The sequence below is a fragment of the Chroicocephalus ridibundus genome, chromosome 9, assembly GCF_963924245.1.
Source record: "Chroicocephalus ridibundus chromosome 9, bChrRid1.1, whole genome shotgun sequence".
In the NCBI taxonomy this organism is placed as follows: domain Eukaryota; kingdom Metazoa; phylum Chordata; class Aves; order Charadriiformes; family Laridae; genus Chroicocephalus; species Chroicocephalus ridibundus.
Genome location: NC_086292.1, coordinates 42,889,647 through 42,909,709, shown reverse-complemented (window position 1 = coordinate 42,909,709; position 20,063 = coordinate 42,889,647). Strand labels below are relative to the sequence as shown.

At 44.5% G+C, this 20,063-nt stretch overlaps 1 protein-coding gene across 2 annotated transcripts in view; it reads right to left on the bottom strand.

Moving 5' to 3' along the window:
* Positions 1-530: 530 nt before the first annotated feature.
* SV2B (synaptic vesicle glycoprotein 2B) overlaps positions 531-20,063 on the bottom strand; it is a 70,044-nt gene continuing 50,511 nt past the window's right edge. For both annotated transcript variants that reach the window (XM_063346272.1, XM_063346274.1), the window contains 10 exons: positions 19,878-20,029; positions 17,881-18,014; positions 17,026-17,115; positions 14,744-14,854; positions 13,525-13,613; positions 12,608-12,772; positions 9,878-10,011; positions 8,986-9,186; positions 6,527-6,686; positions 531-5,592 (listed from right to left, as the gene is read on the bottom strand). In XM_063346272.1, the coding sequence (XP_063202342.1) occupies positions 5,409-5,592; positions 6,527-6,686; positions 8,986-9,186; positions 9,878-10,011; positions 12,608-12,772; positions 13,525-13,613; positions 14,744-14,854; positions 17,026-17,115; positions 17,881-18,014; positions 19,878-20,029 (1,420 nt within the window). In that variant the 3' untranslated portion in view covers positions 531-5,408. The remainder of the gene's footprint in view (positions 5,593-6,526; positions 6,687-8,985; positions 9,187-9,877; positions 10,012-12,607; positions 12,773-13,524; positions 13,614-14,743; positions 14,855-17,025; positions 17,116-17,880; positions 18,015-19,877; positions 20,030-20,063) is intronic.

Below are 20,063 nucleotides of genomic sequence, written 5' to 3'. Positions count from 1 at the left end.
AGCAGCCTCCACTGCTTACGCCACGAGCTCTTTTCCCACGCAGCTGATGTTGTGTAGGTCTCGATCATCCTGCTCTGAAAGCACAGGGTGGGTAGTTAGACTTATACAAGGAGGTGCAAAAAAAAGAGCACACAGCCTTAGAAATACGTCTTTAGAAACACAGCCTTAGAAATATGGACAAGTGTATGCTATGGTCAAGCGGTGTGCCAAGCTACAAGAAGCAGCTTTCTTCTTTGGACATATTCTTGTTACAAAGCAGAGCTTAGTTTTCCAGTTTCACGCGGCACTTACTTAAAAACATTTCATGCTTTCTCCACTAGAAAACTTTTCAGGATATACAGAGTTTCTCGTGTAGTGTGTTAGGAAGTGTGATAAAATGGTGGTAGAAGGGAGATTTAATTGAGGTGGGTTTGAGAGAGCAAGGACATACACATAGCAAACATCAGAGGAAGTCCCGCTATTGTAAGGGTACAAAATCACCCGCAACAGCCCTTGAAAGTGCACATTAAACACAAACACTACAAGAGTCATTCTTTTTCTTCCAGGTTTTTAATGTGACGGAGAGAACAAAAACAAAGTCCATTGGAACAGCTGCAATTTCCAGTGACAACCAGACACACATCAAATAAAAAAAAAATAAAACAAGAAAGGTTTCAAATGAAGAAAAGGAACCAAGGGACTGGAATTGGCTATTTCCCACACAGACCCGACAGAGCATCTAAATGAAACATTTCATTAAATGCACGACACTGGGTGTTATTTACAGTGGAACTTGCAGTGTGTACATTTATACAGCACTAGCATCACATAGAGCAAAGAAATGTCTTTCATTTTGTTTCCTTTGCCGTTCACAGGCTTGATTCTTCCTAAAAGCAGCGTTTGCTAATACAAGGGTGAGAAACTGAGGGAGAAACTTGATGGAAATATAACGTACGGGGATAAAATCTACATAAACCTAAAAATATACTCTCCAGTTTTGCATGTCCTTTGGAAAGTCAAAGGACACAAGCAAGGAACGTAAATGGACCTAGGGCCTCCTTAACAGTATCAGAGTATACTCTGTTGTTGGAGGTCTCAAAGCAGGACCTGGAAGAGACTTGCACGTCTGCAGAAAGCTCAGGCCCATGCTCTGTGCCCCTGTGTGGAGCCAGCCTTGGGGCTGGAGTGCTCCCAGGCTCAGGGAATATCCCTTAGAGCACCTCTCCGGCATCACCGAAGGACATTGGGCTGCCTGACCTCTCTCCAGAGTGCAGAACATCTGGCTCTGGTTATGGGTTTTCCAAGTCCCTTTTCTTAGTCCAAAAGATACATACACCGCTGTTTATAAGTCACGTAGCAGTTCCAGGGGATGAGGATCAGATGGGCAAGGAGGCGATCACCCCACCCAGCCCAGGCTCCAGCCACCACCAGTAAGATGTAGCAAAGCCAAAGGCGGTGGCAGGACCTGTCCTGCATAACTGATGTGAAGTAATAGGTACACGACAACCAGTTAAATTAACAGAGAATATAAGGAGGCAGAACTCATCGTAATACCACTGGTCTTTCATAGTAGTGCTTTGTGTTCCCCTAAATGTCTGTTTCTGCATGCTCAGAAACTCAGTAATGAACTCCTCCTGTGACCCCCATTATGCTGCAGTTCAGCTAAAGACACCAACTCACAGCAGGTCAGTCTGGGTTCCCTAGACCCACCTTTCCCATGCCACAAAGTCCCTGGCTAAGTGGCTGCACTGGTGTGCCACGCACGCATGAAGAGCTGTCCTCTAGTAGAGGTCTTTGGGATTTAAGGCAAGTCCCCTGTCTTGGTCCTCTGTGCCCCTGTCGCGGTAAAGTTCATGAATCCGAGGAAACAGTGCTCTGCAGAGATCATCAGTGGACCCGTGGTCAGCAGTTTTCTCTGTGGATGGTCCAGTGTGTCCAAGACAAGGAGACTGTTCACTGTGGCAAACGTAGGCGGGGGAACCACTGGAGGAGGAATGCTGGCCCTTGAACTGCAGGTGTAATGCTGATTTTACAGTAGAAATAAAGCTGAGCCATCGCAGGAGGTGCCTGATGAGAAATCTCCCCCTGCACGGTCCTCCGGGACTCTGTGGCGCATGCTCAGCCTCACAGGTAGCCCATGGCTTGAAACTGAGACCCAAATCAAAACACAGCCAATGCTGAGGGAACTGCACCCAACGACCATTTTGCTTGGGAGAGCAGTAGTGTGAAGCCTACGCTGATTTAGACCATGACAAAGACAATAAACAAGCTCATCAGGAGTGTTGACTAAGCCTTGTTCTCACCGAGGTTGGATGGGAGATGTCAGCCCAAGTGTCACAAAGGCAAACGCCTGAGCTGAAGCCGCTGCCCTGGATTTCTCTGTTATGGAAAGAGAGGAGCAGGGCCATCCAGGGCAGCCCATCTTCTTCTCAGCACCGTGCCTGAGCGTGGTCACAAATATTGTCTGTGCCTTTCAAAAGGAAATAATGGGAACCCAGGGTGATGAGTTCAGATCCAGACATCTAACTCGGAGGTGTCTAAGGCTAGGTGATATGGGTTCTCCTTAGCTTTTCCTTTCTTCCTTCTCTCTTCATCGTTGTCCTTTCCTTGTGTCCCAGCTGCAGTGTGTGTTTGCCCTTTCCTATTAGGTCATGAATTCCCTGGTCAAGTCAGGGGTAGGAGCCTCATCACAACACATGTGCATCATCCCCTGGCCCTCAGGTGACTGACCCATGCATTTTAGGGGTGCAAAGAGTTTCTACAGCCACGTGGCTAGCCTGGGTGACACTGACAACAAGATCCTATTGCTCTTTACCTTGTCCCAGCTAATGTCTCAAAGGTGAGGTTTAGCAGCCTGTGAGAGAGTTATTCTGTAAAGAAGAAAGGTTTCTAAGATTGGATATTTCCTAATATTACCTTGCCATTCCTTTCTCCTCAATTTCTTCCTTCTCTGAAAATTAACAGAGAAGTTTTGCAAAATAAATGATGTCATTAGTGTCACTGTACAATGTCAATGGAGAACACAAATAGTCAGAGCATTGGATGATAATGACTAAGAGTGCTTCATAAAATAAATAAAGATAAATTCTGGCTCCACAGAGCAGCACAACAATAGCCCAGAAAATGAAATGAACTCTTTTTTCCCCCAAATGCGATGTGGCAATTGCTGTGCACAATGCAACAAAATGGACGAAACATAAAGACTGTGGTGAACTTTTGTGTTGAAATACATATTTAGCTGCTTCTCACCATGCAAAAGGACCAGACATTCTTAGAGGCAAAAAAACCCAACCACATTCTGGGCTGTGATTCTCAACAGAAGCTGTGAACTGCTGCCAAAGGACATAATTACATTCACTCCTACCTTAGAGAAGGAACCTTGCTGTTTTGAAGACGAATCAAAAAAAGGCCCCCAGCTACCCATAAAATGAAGAAATGAGGCATAATAAGCTTGGTTATTACAGCAGCTTGTGATTTTACCAATTTCATAAACCCCAGAATAAATCTCAAAAATGCCAAGTAGCCCATTGTAGCCTGGCTGCTCCGTAAGTGTTTATCCCTGATTGACACTATGATAAAAATGATGCTTATTAGAGGGTTTTTGCCTCATTGGCAAGGAGTTGCTGCTTGTGATCTAACCACGCTCTGTGTCCTTCGTCTGCCCTCCGGAGCAGCACTGACACTGACCCCCACGGATCTGCGGGGCTGGCCCCTGCGTGAGCTGTTAGTGTGACTGTGTTAGACTTCAGTCCTGCTGGATTTCAGCCTAGCCCTGCGTGATTTTCTTAAAAAGAAAAAAAAAAAAGAGGCATCCAAAGAAAGGTAAATAGGAAGATCATTAGCAAAAGTCCAAAATAATTTTTTTATGTCACAAAATACCCTGGTGAGACAAATTCCCTGCGTTCTGTGACAGTTTCTGATCAATTCTGGTCGATCGCTGAGCTTGTTGAAAGGGTCTAATTAGCGCTATCTAGTCAATTGTGAGCATCGGTGTGTAATTTAATAGTATGCCTTTCATTCCTGCTTCCCAAGAATGTACATCCAAAAATACACAACTCCCTTTGCTTCTAGGTGCAACAGGACTTAAGTCTTACGATAAAAAGGGCATGTGAATTTAAAAAAATGATCTTTACAGGATACCAAACTTAACCGTGCTGCTTAATGGAGAATTTAATGTTCTGTACAGCGAAAGCTTGCTGCGTGCATTCCCTGTGTAACAAGTTAAATGGCTTTAAGTAACTGTGCTTACAGTGCTTCCATGAGACCGAAGTATATAAGAAAATCAAGCATCATATTCTTTAAATAATATGGCTAAAATGCTGGTAAATTCACAGAAAGTCCCCTATTTACACTGGATAATATGTACACATTTGGTTTGTGGAATGCTCCAACATCATACCGATTTCTCCTCTGTGAAAGTTGTAGGAAGAAAACCCTTAATCGTCATAGAAATATATATTCCCAGCCATCAACACATTTAAATATTTGGTGTCTGGATATAAAGAATGAAGTGCCACTAAACCGGTCGTGACTCCAGATAATCTTGAATTGGTGGGATTAGTTTTTAGTGTCTCTCTTAAGATCTTCTTAAGGGTGCAGAAATTAAAAATTACAAATTTCAATAGCTGATCACTTCAATCTGTGTATGTACGTTTGCAAGTATGTGTAAATACATATATATATATATATATATATAAAATTATGTATATATTTCTCTCCCAGACCAAGAAGGTGCCTAGTGATTCTCTATGGCCAAGTGCAGACAGTAAAGGGCTTTGAAACCCTGATTCTTCTGAGAGCCCAGCACCCACCCTCATATCCTCCAGAAATTAGGACTCTCTTGCTCTTTCGGGTGGTTCAGGTGGTAACCCCAAAATCAAGACAGCCAGCGTCACTAGTCACATTGGTAGCTCTTGTCCCTGTTGCTGAAGCTCACCTATGGTAGGTTTGTTACCTGCCTCCCCTTCGGATGCCCTTTGTGTCTGAGCACAGCTGATGGGAATTGCCAAGGAGTGCCGGGCAAGGCAGGCAGCATCTCACAGCTCGGCAAAGGCATGAGGGGGTCAGGGTCTGTTCTCCCGTCGGACACGCTCACACCCAGGCAGGCGCACGCATGCACGAAGCCGCTGCTCGCGTCCTGTGCCGTTACACTGGGATGGAGAGGGACAGGGTAGACTCCCAGTGTAGGCAAGGTTAAACCCAAGCTCTGCAAGGGGTGTGTGGTAGCTGCATGCACCAGTCGTGGCTGGAAAGGGGTCAGAAACTAGGGGTTTCATTTTTATCCCTTTGGGCTCTTCTTTCCCTCTGCCCTCTCTCTTCGAGGTATCGACACAACGGTATAGAAATGGACATTTTGATTTTTCCAAGCATGGCTCTTTTTTGTTCCTCTTCTGCGTCCACCCCCACCCGACCCCCCTGGCCTCTGTCGCTCACATCAGGACCTGATCTCGAGTCTCTGGCAGGCGCAAAGCAAGCAGGCCACCTCCAACCAGAGCAGAGGAAGCCAGAAGGATGGGAACCACCTTGGTTATCCCTACGAAGGAGGAAAAGATTGAGTTCCCCAGGATGGCACCAAACTTACAAAGCCCATTGAGGATGCCAAAGGCCGTTGCCCTGCGGGGAAGAAAAGCAGAAAACAATGGTTAGGAGGGAGGTTCTTGGCATAACTACAGAAGATCTGGACAGGTAATTTTGTGAATGCTCTTAGGTTGCCCAGGCTACGCTTCTAGCAAGTAAAGCCAGGCAGGATAAATAAATAAATAGATGTTGGGGTTTTGCATGTCTGTGTGAATGATGAGAACGTCTGTGTGTAGTCATTTCTCCTTTCCATCTCAGCTTCTCCCTAGCCCTGTGGAGCCCACTATGACAGCCTTTGCCATCCCCAATGACAGCTGGACACAACCTCCTCTAGAATTTATCAAAGCCCTTCTAAGCGCTGGCTGGAGTGGATTGTCACCAGAGAAACAACCCAGGTTCTCCTCCGAATTCTGCTTCACCCAGCAGCTAAAGCACACTGCCTTCAAAGCACAGTCCTTCTCCTTCCCTTCTGGCTTCCCCCAACAGCCCGAAAAAGGTGAAAAAGGCAAAAAAGGCTTATAATGATGCCACAAGGAAAGGTTTAATCTGCAGCACATTCTTCCAAAGCTTCCTGTGCTACCTCATCTCCCAAACCATTCTGCGCACATGGCTGTCTCCAGGTTGTGGAGGGGAAGGCTGTCATGGTGATGAGCTATGTCAAGATGCTGGGGGATACAGGGATACATGCACATCCACAAAAATGATAGAATCCATATTTTATCTGCCTGTAATTTCCATACACCCACGCGACTCCCTGCCTACAAGCCACCATGCATGCAGAATTATGCTTGCAAATGTCTGGCTGATCCAGTACAGCCGCAGGACTACCCAAGCCCTTAAGGACTGGTGAAAATAAAAAAAAAAAAAATACACCTCCCCCGACTACGCTTATCTAGAGTGACTTTTTCCATCAGGAACCGAGAGGACAAAGTCAGAGGGTGGAAATTAAAGGGACAAATATTCTGAGCACCTTTTGTCAGTGGGGTAGAGCTCCACAGTGATGACGTCCAGAGCGTTCCAGGCTGCAATGCTGGCCCCACAGAAGAGGCACTGCCAGCCGATCATTGCTGACTCGCTGTTGCCGAAGAAGAGAAAGAAGCAGCACACTGCTGAGATCAACATTGAGCCACCTACGGGAGGAAACCAAGAGAAAAATGTTGGCACCGGTTTTCCCTGTCCACAGTTGAGCAAACACATTTGTTGATAAAGATGGCTTTCAAGTGACGGCGTTTCACCCCAGAAGAAATTATATCTGCAAGAACCCAAAAATACCTTGATGCTGCCTATCTGTCATTCTCTGATGCTGGAAACCAGCCCGAAAATGTTCTCAATGACCATCTGATCTTGCTGATAGTCCTGCTCTACGGAGACTCCAAAGACAGGCTTTTCCAGGCATGTTTCCAGCATCTCTGACTTCCAGATGGACCCAGAAAGAGCAGGGGCAAGTAAACATGAAAGTCAATGAGGAGGAAGAATCATTGTGAAGGTTTTCCAACTTGAGTTTTGAGTGAAGAGCTGGTGCATTTCATATCATATTGAAATCACTTGACACGTTTATAGTCTCAATTAGGATAATTTACAGTCAATTTTATGAAGCACTTGAGATCTCTTTTAATTATAAGAACATCATTAGATTTCATGGCACATTTGCACAGGAGCCATAATTTCATGAATGCCACCGAGGGAGAAAGTGAGAGAGTTCATGCTCAGTTAGGCACAGTTCAGATTCAGAAATATTAATGGCTACAGCACTGCCTTCTACCCTGTTGGGAATTTTCACTCGAAAGATGCAATTTTTGCAAAATCAAAGTATCTTTCATTGTAAAGTTCTGTCATTGCTGAAATATCTCCATTTACTACCCGGAAAGTGAAATTGTTTGTTTGGGGTTTTTCGAATCAATTTGGTGCCATCCAAAATAATCTGAATGCTGAACCAGAACTAAAATGCTTCATTTTGGACGTTATGTTCCATCTTGCCACTGCGGCGCCCTGCCTATAAAAAGCTGCCGTGCAGGACTCCATATCCACTTCTCCTCCATGGTACCTGGCCAAAATACATCCCCCGCTGCGCGGGGTGGATATTCCCCCTGCTGAAGAGGTACAGTGCAGCATTAGGGTCAGCGTCTGTGCCCCAGACCTGACATTTGGCACAGGAGAGGGTTTAGCAGAACACGATAACACTGAACTGAAGTCCCAGCGAGGCACATAACACAAAAAGCAAAATTCAGTTTTCCTGCTAAGCTGACCAGAAATAATGTGTTCATCAGAGCGATACGGGTGGGATGCCAGAAGGCTGTTTCAATTGAAAATTCCAGAGTGAAACGTTTCAACGTGTCATTACTAATTTTTGTCCTGTACTTTTCATTCTGCAGAAGAAATAAGCATTTAGGATCCCAGCTGTCATCTCAGTTCCAGGGGAAGATGCTGAAACGCTGACATGTTTGCAGGAGGGACAATCTGATTCTCATTCAGCTTTATTTAATTTATTTCCCACAGACCCTCTGATTTGCTTGGGTCTTTTCCAAATTCACTACACGAACGCTCATTTCCCCTGCAACATACATTCCTGACACACTGGCGGGGGTCATCTTTCTTACCTTAACCTGTCTGACGGTGAGGCTAAGCTGACTAAACTCCCCTCTGTTCTCAGAAGAGAAAGGTAGGTGACCTCAAGTGAATGAGTCACCCCTTACCCCGAGCCACATCCCTGATTTTGTTAAACTCACTTGGCTGTCCCTGGAGGTACGATTCCCACAGTACCCGGAGAGCAAGGTCTGAACCCTGGAGGAAGCAACACCAGAAATTCCCAGAGTAATCCTAAAGCTGATACAGTGATAACTTATTCCAATGACGCTAAAGGGTGGCATCTTGTTTGGCTGTGACATGGTCAGTTAATCTACCATACGCTCTCTGAAGCTGTTTGTAAGATCATTTGAAAACCAGGAAACCAAAAGAGGGAACTCCTGGGCTATCGAGATGCTGCATCAAATAATCTTTGTGAATATTCACTGCTACAAGCAAAGTGTTTATTTACTTATATGGAATGCTGTGGACATCAGCATCCACTCAACAGCACCAAGAGGTCCTGCTTCAGCTCTGACGCTGATGTGCTGAGGACTGGGTAAACAATAGGCTTTGAGGTAAAAGCCAAAATAAAAAAATGAGGATTTCACAGCTACACAGAAAAGCGGGGTGAGGAGGCGAGGAGCAGGTAACTTGCCCACTGCCACAGAGTAGGTCACTTCCCTCACCCTTGAGTCTCTTTACCCTTCTGCTCCGTTTGGTCCGGGAGTGACTCATCCCCACCTGAACCATCTCGGCTCACGTTGGTGAGTGCAGATGCAGTGAGACCTTCACACTGACCTCGGCTCTTTGCAGAGTCGTGCTCCCACCCACGGCCTGTGCCATCCACCCATCGTCCCCGCTCACCGATCATCTTTATCCTCCCTATTTTGTCCATGAGTAACGCAGAGATGATGTTGCCTGGCAGCACAGACAGACTGCCCAGGAAGCTGACCAGGTAGATCAGGAAATCGTTGTCCTCCTCGAAATCCAGGTGGCAGCCTTCCTTTTCCTTCATGAATGTGCTGTTTACGAGCCTGCAGTTGATGAATTTATGTTCGTAGAGATCTGCGAGGGAAAGAGGAAAAATCTTGATCCTGCGCAGCTGATCTCCCTTCATACAGCAGCAACAGGACTCAGGGTCAAAACCAAACCAGAGATCTGAGAGGTGCTCTTCACCAAATGGAAATTCGGGGAGTTTTTATTTTAGCGGCAAGCTCTAGCTGCATGCTTGGCACATGGTGGGTGTAAGCTCGTGCGCTCCCTATATTTCTGGAGTCACCTGGACCAGTATCCCCATGCCACACGGACAGGAAACGCAGGCTCTTGCTTTCATGCATTATGACTCGTTCTCTATTAAAGTAGAAGTGAAAAGCTTTTTCAGGATAAATTAATGAATATCTTACTGCTTATGACCACCAACCGCAGGTTGGTTAAAATTATATTTTAAGCCAAATTTGTTGAATTGAGCTGTTAAACTGCTAGGCATTTTGCCATTACTTTAACCTGCCAAGGTCTGAGTGCAGACTTTTGTGTTTCCCGTGCAGCAGCCAATGACACCAGAAGCCATCTGGTTAAAAACACCGATGGAGCAAACCGAAGCCTCCGTCCAAATGCAGCACCCTCTTTCTTTTCCCATCATCACTTTCATTACCCAGCACACACACACAAACACGCAGACCCCTATCGTCCTTTCTCCCAGAATCTGACAAAATAGTTCCTAATTACAGAGATGGGACCACAGAGGGAATGCCATTACCCGTGTTATAAAAGACAGTAGAGATGATGGTGCAGTTTTCGAAGAAGGTCTCGCTGGATGTCACGTCTTCAAAGTAGCATTCCTCAAACAGCGAATCCTCAAATCTCACTTCCTTGAATTTCATGCCAATAAATCTGCGGGGCAGGAAACAGAACTTCACCCTGTGCTTTCAGGTATTTTCTACACTATATAGCATGTAACGGCTGTTTCAAGAGACAGAGTAATAACAGCAATTTCTAGGGTCTTTTACAGAAAAGGTGTTGCTTGAATGCGTAGCTGTCCTTCCATCTCCATGCTTACACATTTTGTATTTCAGTAGAAGCGATGGGTTTGAAGAATTTGTGGGGTTTTTTAAGAGAGATGGACCTTTTCGGATTTCTGGCAGTTTTTCCCTTTCAAAAATAGTCACACCTGTGAAAATGTGCTTCTAAGGCTGAATGGACACAAATCCTCTCACTTTCAGTACTAGTCCATCTGAAGAAGAAATAATTTCACCGAGTGCATGGCATTTTCTCTGTGGACTGGCCTTGCCGCCTTCCTTATTCTGCCCCTTCCTCCAGCATAAATGCAAACAGACATTATCAGGAGCCCGTTGAGCCATTTGGTGAAAGGCTTCTGACAGCTGTTTAAACTCAAAGTGATTTTTAAAGCAAAAATGCAGCAGGGTTTCTAGAGAGAGCGGGGAGATTATCTGAGTTCTGCTTGTAACCATCTCTGTTCGGGGAATATTGCTTATCATGTAATGAAAACAGATTACACTAAAAATAATCAACTGTGTCAGGTGATTGATTTCTCCTCTGATGGGAAGCTTGACACGTCTGACCTGCCTGCCTGAAGGATGACACGATATTGATTTACCTACGAAATTTTGCAGGGACACGGAGAAGATGTATTAGTTAATGCACAGGCATGTTTGGAAGATGTAAGGAGCTATTAAGAGCAAGCATTATTGCTCTAGTTAAAGAGGCCATGACTGTCACCAAATAAAAAGCCTTCTAACATATACCCAGAAACTTAATTGAATTGAGCACTTACAACACAGTCGCGCACGATGGCTGTTTACACCATTAACTGAGCACTGCAGGGCTTCTTAACTGAAGCTACTAAGAGATATTATTAATGCTCGAAATACCATGAGAAGACTATTCGAGTCTTTTACTCCATGTAGAAGGTCTCATAGGTTAGAGCAGAACTGAAGCTGTTCTGCATTTGCTCAGTAATAGCCTGTGATGTATTTACTCCCAAAGGCGGCTCGAAGCCCTTTTCCTGCAGTTTGCTTTCTTAACATCTGTCTTTAAGAGAGTCATACAGCAACGGACTGGTGTTCAATGGAGTTTTAACTCACAGCTATAAGTCATATCGAGATATGCTGTGGGCATTACTGGAACGTAGATTGATCAGGTTTTGAATTTTTGAGAAGACCAAGGAAAGCGAATAGTGAACTACATCACCTTTTTATGTCTTCATCCTGCAAGGTGCTGAGCATCCTCAATTCTCAATGAAGTTAGTGAAAACAGCGCATTTTCTCCAGGTATAAGATAAGGGTCCCCAGTCCCCAAATTTGACCACCATCCACTTCTCACCGGGCTTTGTTTGGCTGCTCGATAGCAGCAGGGGAATAGGAATTATGGGGTTAGGTTTGCACCATCAAGCACAGCTCCTTGCTGCAAGGAAGGTCTCTGGAAGGACATAGGGACATATGCTGGGGTCCCCCACCAACGTCTATCAGATATACACCAAGGAAATGGTGACAAATAGTTTCTGAGAGGAGAGGAATAACCCGTCTGGGCAATGAGGTATGGTTTCACCCATGAAGATTAAAACAGCGAGTGTTTTATGTAACATTGAACACCCCATGGGACCTCCCCACATAGTGCAAGGCAGCTGGAGCAACAGCCTGGCTAGCCTATCTGGAGCAGGGGGACCTCCACAGAATTTACATAGGGATATTTTACCACCCATTTTATTGGGATTTAGAAAAGTAGTGATGGCCTGGTACAAATCACTAGGATTTGTATTGCTGTGGAACACAGACTGATTGGGGTCCAGGCTGGATGCAGAAGAAAAACCACCAAGCTTAGCCCAAATAGGAGAAGAAAGGGAGGAAAGCAATGGTGTTCTGCTACAGTAACTTCACTGACTTCAAAGCACTAAAAAAGAAGGTGATATACTCGGCTGTGGGGAGATGTCGGCCAGCGTGGGAGAAGAACACCAGTACAACTGGCCACGACACAGCTCGCACTAATGGGCTGCAGGGTGGAGACAGGGCTAAGTCGTATAGGGGACTTCAAGGAAAACCAGCTCTTTCTGTTGGAAATGCGGCAGCGGGGCAGCTTCATTACAAGTGATGGTCTCCCCTGGCCAAGACCAGTAGATGTCAGTGTGTGCTAAGGAAAGAAAAGTCCCCTCTGCATCCAGAGCTGCCCAGCACAGCCAGGTGGGTGCCCGCTGGCCTGCTCCTGCTGAAGGCAGGGCTCCTCGCAGGCATCCCCTTGGGTCTGGAGATGCGAGTGGCTGAGGCAGAGTGCGTGAAAAGCAGGAGAAAAAGGATATTTGGTCTGCAGAAAACTGCCTTTGGGATTTTGAGAGATATAGACTGTGTGCCCAAAAGAACAACAGAGATTTTCGGGTCAGTGGAAAAAGAAAAAAAAAAAAGAAAGAGAGAAAAAAAGGAGCTTTCTAGAAACGTATTTCAGTTTGCATGCATCGGACCAAGTTCTGTTCACTTACTTATCGTTTCTGTATTCCCCGTTTCTATGGATCTGGTTTTCGAGGGTGAAATTAAAGGTGAAGTGTGACACTTCTTCCTCATCAAAGATCTTCACTCGGGATTCATATGCCTCTTCTTGGAAATACCGGATCATATCAGGGAACCAGACAATAAGGCCATAGTAACTATAGCAGGATGGGAGACATACATTAGGGATACGAGATACTAGCACTGCAAATATTGCAGTGCTTTTCCAGTGATCTACTTCATAACCTGTAAACCTGTTAAACTCCTAATGCCAATGCATTTCTGATACAAATTCTTGCTCGGGTCGGACACAGGACAGAGCAAAATGCCTCCCTACTCTAAACACTCAGCTGATCTCAGAAGCACGTCGAGCCATTTTCGTTCACTTAAAGCAGGACAATTCCTTTAAGTTGGACTCCTTGGCTGGGAAATCCAGCCATGTGCTATCCTTGCTGCCCAAGAGGCTAGCAGAGCAGTAAGAAATTTGTAAACTCCCCCAGAAGGCAGATTTCTGCAAGTGTGAGGTTTAAGTGAGAGTCAAAATTTACCTGTAGTTTAGATTTAGGCTCACCTGAATAGTTTTGATCTAGACTAAGGAACAGATGAGAATCCAGTGGGGTTGTGTCTTTTTTTGTGTGGACAAGATCAAATGGAAGATCTAGAGGTGAGAAAGTCGATATTCTACTGCCCTACTCACCGCTTCTAAAGTCCTGATTTGTTCCAAGCACCTTGTACTCTCATATCAGCAATCAGATTGATCAACAGTTCTTAGGAGAGCAGGGCTTAGTACACAAAGACTCTTTAAAATAAGACCAGGGTTAATTTTTTAATAGTTTACTTAAATGTGTACATAATTATTCAAACTCTGAGTGCCCTCTAATTTCCTGAAGAAGTTAAACAAGTACCTTACCTTAAGGCCATGGTAAACCAAACTACAGCCAGCATCAGTGTGTTCATCCTGTACTGGGCTGTTAAGCAGTATAGCACGTTGTCCCAGACCTACAGACCCACAAGAAGGAATTAGCTGCAAGGACAGCCAAACAGACACTTGGCAGATTAATTTCCGAGAGCGTCATAAATATACTGTCAGTAAAAAGGGCTCGTTGGGGGAAGGTCAGATGCGCGGCTTCTATTCGGTGTCGGTTCAAAATTATATTTATCGAGATAAATGGGCAAAAAGATCGCTTACTCAGCTGTGTGCCAGGGTACTTGATCTGAACCCTCTGTAATGAGCTGGAGTGCGTGACCAGGGCTGGGCTGGCGTGATGCAGTGTCTCTCTCAGGTTATATCAGTAAATGTGGACATGAGCCTGTTCTCAGACCTGCTGACAATTTTGTCTTTTCACATATACTTATTGTCTCAGGGGTGCTTTCAAAATGACCTCCAAAGCTCGCTGAAGAGCAAAACCCCAAACACAGCTGGGACTTCAGGAGGAGTAAGATGAACTCAGGTAGGGATGAAGCCGAGCAGAGCAGGAGGCAGACCAAGACCTCCTCTTCTTGATCTGTTACAGAAAATACCGCCTGGAACATGAGGGGATGTAATTCCTCATGCTCTTAACTTGATATATAAACATAATAATAGCATAGCACCTGCGTTGCTATCAATTATGGAAGACTCTCCTTTACTTTAGGCTCATCCTCCTAGACTGGAAGATCTAGCAAGATTTTCCACAAAGTTCTGCATGGGCATAGGTAAGCAGCATAGCATGTGTGAAAGGTTAAATTAGATGAAGAGACAATACAACACTGTTAGAAAATCAGTCTCAGCAGGAGCAAGGAGCAAACACTCTTCTGAATCCACTGCAGGTGGTAAATTCACTTAGGCTTGGGGGAGAGGGAATCAATATTTATCTGCCCAGAAGGAGAGTCAAGTGCTTGGGGCTGTGGCTCATCATGGAAGGCCTGCCATCTGGACTACCACGATGCTCACAGGGGCATTTTGGGGGCTGGCAGTTTGGAGATGCTCACATCTGCATAGCAAGTGCAATCAGAGTACAGCCTTTTGCAAACACCAGCAGATTTTTTTGAGTGAGGGTCGGGGTTTCAAGACACCATGACCTGAAGCAATGAGGCACCAGAGCCCAAAGCTCAAAAGCCCCTGTGGGATATTTTTTAGTTCTCTTTACCTGTTTGAAAGTGGTTGTGATTCTGACCAGCCACCGCTGGTACCAGGTCCCTGTTGAGCTCTGGATTTCAATAAATTCATCTATTTGCTTTGGAGTTTTGATATAGGAAACCTGGAAAAAGGGGGGGGGGGAAGAAAAGGAGAAAAAAATATATAAAAAATTGGACTGAAGTTTCTAGAATTGATCAAGGGTGGATTTTAAATTCCACTGTCTTCTGGGCAATATTTCCACCCGATATCCCTTACTATCTTTTCCTTGAATGTTACCACTAACAATTGAGCTAACCGATTTAATTACAGCAAGCTATTTTATTATAGAAAGAAGCCTGCCCTCCTTCCTGCCTTCCTTTCCTCCATCCTTTCTCTCTCTCTCCTTCCCTGAAATATTTCAAGTGCATCACATCCACTTCAGTCTTTCATTTGTTGGCTAATGTGCCTGTGCACTACCTTATTTCTCTATCCTTTAGATTCCCACAGGAAATTAGGACTAGGCAATTATAGTAAAAAAACCATCTCCATGATCATCCATTTGTATCCACATCGAAATGTGCCCTCAGGATCTGTTTCTTCAAAGATAACTGACACGAATATTTCTCATTCAGCACCTTTTAAGCACCACTGGCAGAACTTCTATGACAAACGAATATGTAGATGGGAGTCTTTGCAACTGAAAATGCATTGTGTCATCAAATGAGCCCACACCACGCAATCAATTTGCTTCACTAATCCGAACCTTCAACACTGAACACCTGAACTGGACTGCTCAAGAAACCCTTAAAAATGGGTCCCGAAAAATATTTGCTCAATAATTTTAAGTAAAAGACTTATTCAGGGAAACCAGATCTGTTTGTAAACACGAGAAGGAGGTGAAAATTTACTGAATAAATTTCTGACTACGAATGAGCGCCTTGGCTCAGCTGTGGAGTCTCCGTGTTCCTCTTGCTGGCACCGTTTAAATGTCAGATCTGGGAACTGTCCCGGCACCGGCTGACTCACCACAAACCAGCAACTTCTGGCCTACCAGAAAAACATAAAATCTGACAGTTTGTGCTACACCGGCTGCATTGATCATCCGCCCGTGCCAACGGATGTCAGCAAATCTTGACTCAGCCGGCGCGCCATACCTCGAGGTGCGATACTGAGATCCGCTCATGCTGCAGCAGTCATGACACTGTTGGATGGAGCAATGAGCACGAATGGGTGATGTGCAGCTGCTCCTTCATTCTCCTACTCAGACTCTCATAATGCCCAACTTCAATATGTATATCTATATATATATAATTGAGTTTCAGTCCTCTTCCCACCACGCAACAGGACTGGCCACCCCAGCTCGGCGTTACAGCAAAGCCAGGTAGGGATTCAGAGAGATGGTCTCTCGCACCTCTGCTACCAAGGTCCACATTAGTCAAATGGTTGGTAGCCTAAAAATAACACATGCTCATTAAGTTCCTACCTGAACATGCACACAATCATCATGAACTGATATTAATCTAATTTTCTTGAAGGATCACTCCTGAAGGGCCCTGTTGCCTGACAACCCTTCTGAACACGTAGCCTTGCTCTCCTTTTTGTTCCAAAAGACATGTTTGACACACAGCCATATCTCCTTTTCTCCGTCCTTTAAAAGCACATGTCCTCTTACCTTTAAAAGCATAAATCAAGAGCTATTCCCTGGCCGGCTCACTGGGAGTTTGCAACTGAATTATAGTAATTTGCAGCTAACCCCAGCATAAACCTTTTACCTGATTTTACTATTAACAGAGTCCACTGGCGTGACCTTTTTCACAACAAGCAGCAGACTAATGAGTAATAGCCACTCATCCCACTTTCCCTTGGAGAGATTAAAGATTGGGTATGAGGCAGGTGGAGTTTAGGAAGCTCATTAGGAGGTACGTGAAGTTTAATCAGAGTTTGATTAGAAGCCAGAATGGAGAAAGGAGTGACTCAGATCTCCCACATGACTAATATCTCTCTTTTTTGGTTTTAGTCTCTTACAGCAGACCAATTAGGCATGTGTGTAATTGGCAAATCACTGGTCTATATGCTGCAGAGTAACACCAGGAATGAAGAGTACTCACTGCAACTCACAGAACTGACTAATACTTGAAAAAACAGACTGGCGTCTAACTTTAATGCGCAAAATGTATCTCAGAGTCCTTTTTCTGATTGCTGGGGGAGGTCGTGTTGAAAGAGTCTCAAGAAGGAATAAACTGGTGCTGTGCTGCACCAAGGCACATATGTCCAACCTTTCTTTTTACACACTCATGGCTTTTTCAAACTCACCGTAAACACCCTCTCTGGCTCGCCCTTGGCCCGCATGTTGGTGTCATGAACTTGCTTGAGGATCATCCAGGCTTCATCATGTTTACCTATCTGAAAACACCAAAGAAAAGGAAAATAAATTTTGAAGTTCCCAGCTCTGTAATTTACCGAAGCATGAAGAGAAACCAATTCTAGAGGTCCAATATAGTGGAGAAGCACACGTACGGCACTGGCTGTATTAAACGCAAATAGCTGAAAGCATGGTTTGTATTCACAGAGTGCAGCATCGCTGTGCTGAGGAAAGGAGTTACCCTAAAAGTGTCTGAGGCAGGAGAGCAGTCAGGAACAGAGCTTTAAAACCAGAGGAAAGAAGAGGAGATAGATGAGGAGACCTGGGCTCTAATCCCACCTCTGCTAAAGACTTGAAGGGTTGTCTTGGGCTAGATATCACCGCATTTCTCATCTGTGAATTTGGAATAAAGAATACTTGCATAAGAGCTCTGAGGTTTATGTATTTTACTCAGTAAAACATACTCTGTCCTTTGCTCTTCCACCAGGATTCAGTAGTTACATGTCAAAACTCTGTGAGATGTTTTCAAAATGCCTTTATTGCACTTACAAAATTCCCAGCATTCACCACCTTTTTTCTCTACAACGTTTGGCAGTGAAACATTAACCATGGTTGATTGACCTCGTTGTCTGTAGTCTTTGGGATTTAAGCAATCTGTGGAGCTAGTGTAGACACGTAGGAGTGGTTTTGCCTCTCAGCTTGTGCTATGCGCGTTTGATGGGACAGAGACAGACAGACGGTGACACATTAGGGACCAGCTATCCTCTGCTAATATCAGACTGCAACGTTCAGATGAATCGTCTTACCTCCAGCAAAAAACGCGGGCTTTCAGGCATGAATTTCAGTGCCACCAGGGAGGCGATACAGGGCAGAGAGCAGACAAGTACAAAGACCCTCCAGCTGTGGAAGTGGTACTTGGTTCCCATACTGAACCCCCAGCCTGGAAACAGCAAGAGCCAAAAAGTAAAAATACTGACCAGGCATTCTGAGTTTTTGTCTCCTAAAGCAGCTCTGAACTTTACAGCGCTGAATGATACAGGGACAGGTTGAAAGTTTGCTATTCTTAGCAATGACGGCTCTTAGAGGCTCAACAGCATGCTCAGTAGATAACAGCAAGTGAGTTCATGTTCATTACAGAAAATGGAGCACACTTGCTCAGGCTCTGCCTTTTTAAAACCTCCTTTTATCTTTGAGTTTAGAAATCACCTGGTGATAAGAATAGCTCCATGCAGCTGTAGGCAAGTAAGGCTGGGAGAGCACAGAGGAATCAGGGCTATAATTTATTGCTGCTCGGTGATTTTACAAAAAATCTACAAAGGTTAAATCCTCTCTGATCTGAGAGGTGCATTAGAGGTGTCTCCTTTCCGTCTTGTACATCACACATGTATTTCATATTTTACAGAAGCGAGCTAGGAAAGCAAGCTTATTTTTTTCCCTACCTACAAAACCTCAGCTGGGATTCAAACATAGAAGAACCAAGATCCTAATCCTGCATTTGAGATTCCCCCTCTCCTGCTTTTTTCCTGATGCCTGACCAGGTCAGGTATTCCCCTGCTAGGGACTGGAAAGCACAGCATCATTCTTGCATTGCTCCAGTTACTTTCCCTAGGATCAAATCTCAAAAGGAATGTTTAATTCATTTTTTTGTCTATAAATATTTTTATTCATTTAATAAGGAAATCATCAAGCAATGGGGTTTGCAGAGGTCTCATCTGAGTCAGTCATGGTGTTCTACTCATTTCCCGAAGTTCCAAAAGAGTAGGTGGAACATGGGAAATCAAAAAGAGAAGCTATAAAAACAAAACATCGAAAAGTCAATTGAAAAATAAATGTAATGTAAATACATAAGAGTTTTCTAATGCAAATGTAATTGCAGATAATAGAATTACTTAACCTGACAACACTATGCAGTAAATTTGTCTATTTGTTCCAACAGTCTCTGCCATATCAATCAAAAGCATGAAAATTTCTTTATACTGAGCATACTTTAAAGATGGTGAAGACGGATTGATAGATAGGTAAATGTTAGTGTTTTTCTTCATGGTCTTTGTGGCCTGTCCTACTTTCCTCAAACAGGATTTTGCAAACAGCTGGTGTCACTGGATACTGAGGGAATTAATCTTTTCCAGTAGATATTTGCTTCTGATGTTTCCCTAGGATATACACGAGTTACAAGGAATACCACGTGACATGCAGATTTTTGCTCCCCAGAGCATGGATAGGTTTCAGAGTCTACTGATCTACTACTTCTCTCCCACTCCCAGCTCTGGGCAGGGAACTCCTCAAGCCAATTAGGTGAAGTCAGATGTGACTCCAGCCCATCGCATGCTGGGGAGACGTGTCACCAGACACACAGCCCCGAGAGTGTTGACGCTTGGCTAAGGAAAAGAGCGTGTGCTGTCCTCACTGCTGTTATTCATAGAACCCAGTAATTCTCTGATTAAAGTTACTTATTTTTGATAACTGGATCAATTTTTGCAATATAATCTCAGTGCAGTTTTCCCTGAATGCCCTGACATTTAGATTAAGCGCTCGGGCTCTGGCAGCATAATTCAAGGGGTGTATTTGAAGCTTTTGATGAAAATCAGCCCTCATCAGTCCTATTTACAGCCCTAGTATCAGTCAATCAATCACTCAGTTGATTTATCCAACCTTTTGTGTGCGCTTCAGGTATCTATTATTTTCAGTGTTGTTTATGGTGGGATGTGTGAGGACTGACTAACGCTACCTGTGCGGGCTGTCGGGGTATTGTAGTGATGCAGGAATGTGCCGGTGTTGAAAGTCAAAAGCACAAACCAATTACCGTAATGCGGGATGATGCTCCAAGCCATTGCTGAAGCAAAAATACCACCAATCATCCAGAACATGCAAAGCCAGCTCAGGTGTTCCCCCCTCTTCTCACGAGATAGGAATTCAGAGAAATAGGCAAACACGATGGGGAGGGATCCCCCAATACTGAGGAGAAAAAACAGCACATGGGAAGAATAAG